Genomic DNA, 6,727 nt, shown 5'->3' with positions numbered 1-6,727 from the left:
TTGTGGAAATATAAAGATTTCATAATTTAGTCTGAATTTGAGGTTCTATTCAGACTTTTAAAAGATGGGTAGGTCATGGTTAAAAGCGGATAGAAGAACAAAAGAGTTCAAAAAAGGAGTCGAAGATTTATTAATATAATGGTTATAATGCTGAAAAAATCAGTTGTCCATTTATAAACTGCGCACATAGTAAATCATGGAGAGCGCAGATAGTTAAAAACCATATTTTTCAAAATGGAATTGATCAAACTTATACACGTTGGATATGGCACGGGGAGAATAATTCTGTAGAAAGTTCTGATGAAACCGACACTACAGAATCTATCAATCAAGGCACCTCAAGAATGGGTGAACGTTTTGACGATGATATATCTTCTGATGAAACCGACACTTCTGACTTCATCAACCATGTTAAAGGTGAAAGCTCTGGTCCAGTTATAAGCTCTAGTCCAGTTACACAACTTGAAAGTGAAGCATGGTATGTCTGATTCATGCTTCAGTGATATTCTATTATTACTTGGCTCTTTACTTCCGGAAGGCAACAACATCCCTTCTTCCTTCAATGAAGCAAAGAAAACCTTATGTGCATTAGGAATGGTATATGAAAAGATACACACATGTCCGAATAATTGTCTCTTATACCGTGGAGATTTAGATGAAGAACAGACTACTTGTCACGTATGTAAGGCCTCCAGATAGAAATTGAACAAAAAAGGAGCTGAACTTGAAGGGGTCCCTGCTAAAGTTCTATGGTATTTCCCGCTGATACCAAGATTACGAAATTTATTCAATACACCTCACATTGCAAAGGACATGACGTGGCATGACACCGAGCGACAAAAGGATGGTAAAATGAGGAATCCAGTTGATTCAAAAACATGGAAGGATGTCAACCAAAAATAACCTGATTTTGCATCAGAGACTATGAACCTTCGTTTAGCTTTATCTTCCGATGGTTTCAATCCTTTTCATGGAAACCGTACTGATTACTCAAGCTGGCCTGTTTTGCTATCAATTTATAGCCTTCCTCCTTGGATTTGTATGAAGAGAAGGTATATTATGCTCTTCTTGTTAATATCTGGACCGACTGAGCCTGGAAATGATATCGACTTGTTTCTTCAACCACTAATAGAAGATCTGCAAGAGTTGTGGCGTGGGAAAGAAATGTACGACGCTTATAAGAAAGTGTTTTTTATGCTTAGGGGCATTTTATTATACACAATAAGTGATTATCCTGCCTTAGGGAACTTGCCAGGAAATGTTATTAAAGGGTATAATGCGTGTACTATTTGTATTGATGAAACAAAAGCTACTAGGTTGGTTAATTACCGTAAGACGGTGATTATGAGGCATCGAAGATGGTTGCCCCGTAATCATCCTTATAGAAGGCAGAAATCAGCTTTTGATAATACTGTGGAGAAGGGGGACGCCCATGTTCCATTAACTAGAGAAGAGGTTTTTCAAAGAGTACAACATTTAACGGCCCATGTATTTGGAAAGAAAAAACGACAACCACGATGGAAGAAAGGTGAACTTCGACCTGTTTGGAAAAAGATTTCAATATTCTTCCAACTTGAGTATTGGGAATTTTTGCCAGTTAGGCATGTTCTCGATGTGATTCACATCGAGAAAAATATATGCGAAGCCCTGCTTGGAACTTTTCTAAATATTCCGGGGAAGACAAAAGATAGGGAATTTGTCCGTCTTGATATGGCTGAAATGGGAATAAGAACGGAGCTGAGACCAAAGACTTCTGGAAAGAAAGAAAAGGTACCGTTGATATCATGGAATGTAACGCATGTAGAAAAAAAAATAGTTTGCTCATCATTTCTTAAAATGAAGTTGGCATATGGATTTTGTTCAAATATTAAGAATCTTGTAAACATGGAAAATCTTCGGCTTGTTGGAATGAAATCTCATGATTGTCACACGATATTGCATCATTTGCTTCTAATCTTAATTTGATCAGTATTACAAAAACAAGTCAGGTGCACAATTATTAGGTTTTGCCTTTTCTTCAAGGCAATTTGCAGTAAAGTGATCGATGTAGACAAGTTGGAAAAAATGCAGAGTGAGTTAGTGGAAACATTTTGCCAGCTTGAAAAGCACTTTCCCCCTTCATTCTTTGATGTGATGATCCATCTCTCAGTTCATCTCGTGAGAGAAGTTAAACTTTATGGGCCAATATTCCTTCATTGGATGTATCCCTTCGAGAGATATCTAAAAGCGTTTAAAGGATATGTATGGAATCCGGCTCATCCCGAATGGTGTACTGCTGAGGCATATATTGCCGAAGAGGCGGTGGAGTGTTTGGTGAATTTTGAAAAATCTACCGTTGAAGTGTCACAAAATGCAAAGCATGAGCATAATGCAAGACCTCTATCTGGTGCCACATTGATAAAGCCGAGCGATGAGGACTTGCATCTAGCACATTTGTGTTTTCTCCAAAATACAACTAACATTAGACCATATTTTGAGTAAGTTAGTGATATTTAAGTGTGTGTTATTTCATTATTTTCTACACTTTGACTAATATACTAAAGAAAGTGATTTTTCTCGCAGCGAGCATATGGCATCTTTGATGACAAGATACCAACAACATGAAAATGATGAAGTCTGGCTTAAAAACAAGCAAAATGCAGAATTCCACAAATGGTTCAGGAAAAAGGTATGATTGTTATTTGAATAAAAACTTCATAAATAGGCCTAGTTAAATTTTTCTGGTAAATATATTTGTTATTTGTTTATTCAAGCAAACATGATTTTTTATAGATAATAGTAATTTTTTTAAAATTTGATTATGATGGTTAAAAAATGAAACAGAGGAATTTAAAAATATCCAGGAACACATTTAGTCTCAGAATTAATTTTAATATGAAAATATAATTAATATTTATCAATTTGTTTTAAATAGATTGAATCAGAATTGTTGGATTACCATAACAACAGACCTGAGGAGATAAGGTGGATTGCTGAAGGGCCCAACAAGAATGTCCCTACATTTAGCGGATATAGAATCAATGGTGTTACGTTTAGCACCAAGGAGCGTGATGACACTCGACAAGTTTAGTGTAGTGGTGTCTGTGTCGTTGCAGATACAATGCTTGTACAGAGTAAGGAGAAGAGTATTGAACATACTTCACAGACCTACTATGGAGTTATAACAAGTATATGGGAGTTGGACTATAACAAATTTAGAGTCCCAATATTTCGTTGTAATTGGGTAGATATGAACCAGGGGGTTAAGGTAGATGAGTTGGGATATACAATTGTTAATTTGAATAAATTAGGTTTCGTAAATGATCCGTTCGTGCTAGGGAAACATGATAAGCAGGTTTGTTACATTGATGATCCTCTTGAAAAATATTGGTATGTCGTGTTGAAATTACCAGAAAAGAACTGTTATGAACAATGTGACGATGAAAATGATGGATCAGTAGAAATAGAACTTGAGAATGAGCTGCATTTGCCAATGTTTCCCAATGTTGACGAACTTGATGAGGAAAAAGCTAGTTATATGCGGGACGAAGATGAATGGATTCAACTCCCATGATGGTAAAAATTACCTTATTTTAAGTTAAATTATCTAGAAAATTACCCCAGCATGAGTTACCTCTCTTCCTTTTATAATTTATTTATTCGTAAATCTTTTTTTATTTCTCGAATTATTATTTGTCAAAATTTGATAATTTTAATTAATCAGTGTCAATTACGATTACTGTTTTAATATATATGAAGTTAGCAATTTTTTTTAAATTTTTATAAATGAGTTACCATACTGGAAATTTTCATTTTCTAATTTATCGCTCCCTTTTTTCTTGATTGTTTGGACTGTCTGACATTTATATGTTGGATTCAGTGTCATCTAATTATTGGACAGTAGTGTTGATTTGCCATAAATCCTGTTAATCTTAAATTTGTAACCATGTTCAGTTTTTTTATTTTTCTTTCACTGACCAATGTGATTATTGAGCCGGATTTCATTGTTGCCCGTTTTTGTCCATTTCCGTGGAAAAGCCTGTTTGATTGCATTATTGGTTTTATGGACATGCTTAATTAAAACAGTTGGTCGCTTGTCAAAGTTTTGGTTGGAATTCTGGATAGAATAAGGTGTTCAATATATGATACCCTGCTTCTTCTCTGCCAACAACTTGTTACATTTGGTCACTTACTTCTGGAAGGTTTATATGGCATGATGAGAGCTCAATTAGGTTTTATATTTTTCGATTAATTATCTTGTCAAATTGTAATAGAATTTGGTTTGTGAATTATCCAATTGAAATTAGTTGTTGACTTGAGGAAATATTCTGATTTGCCAACTTGATTGAGGGTTTTTTGCTAGTCTATATGGGTTCGATGATATTTTGGTAGGTATTCATTGGTTGGCTGCTTTTGGATTAATTTTCTGGGGATTTAACATATATACAACTCATTTTTTCCATTTTAACATTACTCAGAGACAACAGTTTATAGATAATCTATTAAACCATTTTCTACCTAGAGTTTAGACAACATGCTTGAAGAACCAAACCATTGTGTGTTAGAGTAATGTTAAAATCGTTGTGTATTAGTTGAGATATGAAAAAAGTAAACTGGTGAGTTGTTAAAATTTTGCGGGAGATTAAATTAAAATAGGAGGGAGAATGAAAAAATAATAATTCAAAACAACCACTGAAATTATCTTTTAAAGTGTGGTGTTTAGACAACACGTTATAAATCCGCTGTGTAAATCTTATAAATATAATGCTTTAAAACACCATTATTTGTGGCCTTTCCTTTTAACAATGGTATAAACACACAGTTTTTTGATGTTTAATGAGACAAGGTAAGAATAAGCACTTGTCCAAATTACACAACATAAGCAGCAAAACCATTATCTTAATCTGATAAATGGTTGTTATTTAACAACAGTTCTAGCGTGTTGTCTTAGTATTTTAAGACAACAGTTTAGTTTGCACACTGTTGTCTGATTCCATGGGAGGGCATAACAAAGACAATAGTTTTTGAACTGATAGATAACTATTATATGTCCTTAAGCTCACACAACTGTTGTTTTTGCAAAATCATTTTACCGTTGTTGTATTTTTTAGGACAATGGTATTTTTTTAACCATTGTCTTTCAACCGTTGTCTGATTGCATTTTTCTTGTAGTGCCTCATTGTGTAGCAACATAATAATCCTTAGCCAACTCTCAGAAGAAGGACACAAGGTCGTGCTTAATGGAGAGTTTCTTTGGGTTCGTGACAAATAAGGAAAACTTCTCATGAAAGGGAGGCGATCTGCAAATCGATTATATAAGATGATCCTTTACACTCATGAACCAATGTGTATGATTACAAGATGCAAGAATCTGAATTGGTTATAGCACTCAAGGCTCGGACATGTGAACTTTAAGGCACTGAAACTAATGTCCACTACGAACATGGTTTATGGTCTTCCAAAAATTGATCACCGGAAGGAGAATTGCACTAGATGCTTGTTGGATATATAAACCAGAAAGAGTTTCCCACAAAAAACTGAATTTCAAGCATAAAAACCTTTGAAACTCGTTCATGGTGACCTCTGTGGCTCCATGCACTCTAGCTGGTAATAGGTACATATTTCTTCTTGTTGATGATTATAGTCGTGTAATGTGGATTTATTTGTTAAAAAATAAAAGTGATGCTTCTTGTGCCTTTAAGAAATTTCTTTGGTTGAGAAAGGTCATGAGAAAAGGATTGAAACTTTCAGAATAAATAGAGGGGGAGAATTTTCCTCAAAAGAATTTGTACGTTATTATGAGGAGGCTGGAATATCGAGGCATTTTACTGCACCTTACTCGCCGCAGCAAAATGGTGTGGTTGAGCGAAGAAACAGAACCATGATAGAAATGGCTCGCAGTTTGTTGCAGGAAATGGGGATGCTATTTTATTTTTGGGGAGAAGCCATTCGACATTCAAACTATCTGTTGAATAGGCTTCCAACTTAAGCTATGATAGGGATAATACCCTACGAGGTATGGTCTTGGAATAAGCCTCATCTCAAGCATGTGCGTGTTTTTGGTTGCCTTGTATATATGAAGGTGCCCACTATACAACTAACGAAGCTTGATTGCAGAAGTAAGGCCGTCATACACCTTGGAAAGGAGCCTGGCACTAAGGCATATAGGCTGTATAATTATGAGTCAAAAACAGATTGTGTGAGTAGGGATGTGGTGTTCGAGGAAAGAAAGTCATGGAATTGGGATAATAAGACAGTGACACGAGCAACTCAATAGTGACAACTCATATACTCGTGACTCTGAAAATTCATTTGAAGACAATAGTGACAACTCATATACTCGTGACTCCACTCCAAGAAATAGCCAAAGCTCTAATGAAGATTTGGGATCAAGTACAATGTCAACTGGTGACTCGAACTCGAGTTCAGAAGAAGATAGCCAACTGAGACATTACAGATCACTCACGGAGAGTTATAATGAAACATAACCAATAGAATTGACAGAAGATGAGTTACTAATAATGGGAGTTGACGAACCTGTCAACTATAATCAAACAGCTAAGGGAGGAGGAAAGCCATGAAGGTTGAGATGGATGTTGTTGAAAGAAATAATACATGGGAATTGACAGAGCTACCTCCAGGAAAGAAACCAATAAACGTGAAGACAACATTTTTAAATGGTGAAATTCAGGAAGAAGTTTGTGTGTCGCAACCAGAGGGATTCGTAAAACGGGGCAAGAAATATTTA

The 6,727-nt window shown here is 35.4% G+C and overlaps 1 protein-coding gene across 1 annotated transcript; it reads left to right on the top strand.

The window, feature by feature from the left end:
- Positions 1-344: 344 nt before the first annotated feature.
- LOC141714038 (uncharacterized) lies at positions 345-3,553 on the top strand. Its single transcript, XM_074517586.1, has 6 exons — positions 345-478; positions 1,023-1,770; positions 2,023-2,477; positions 2,563-2,668; positions 2,915-3,064; positions 3,113-3,553. The coding sequence occupies exons 1-6, from the start codon at positions 345-347 to the stop codon at positions 3,551-3,553; spliced, it is 2,034 nt and encodes a 677-aa protein (XP_074373687.1).
- Positions 3,554-6,727: the final 3,174 nt, after the last annotated feature.

Source organism: Apium graveolens, chromosome 3 (genome assembly GCF_009905375.1).
Source record: "Apium graveolens cultivar Ventura chromosome 3, ASM990537v1, whole genome shotgun sequence".
NCBI classification, from domain to species: Eukaryota; Viridiplantae; Streptophyta; class Magnoliopsida; order Apiales; family Apiaceae; genus Apium; species Apium graveolens.
Note: the sequence above shows the minus strand (reverse complement) of the source record. Positions and strands in the feature narration are given on the sequence as shown.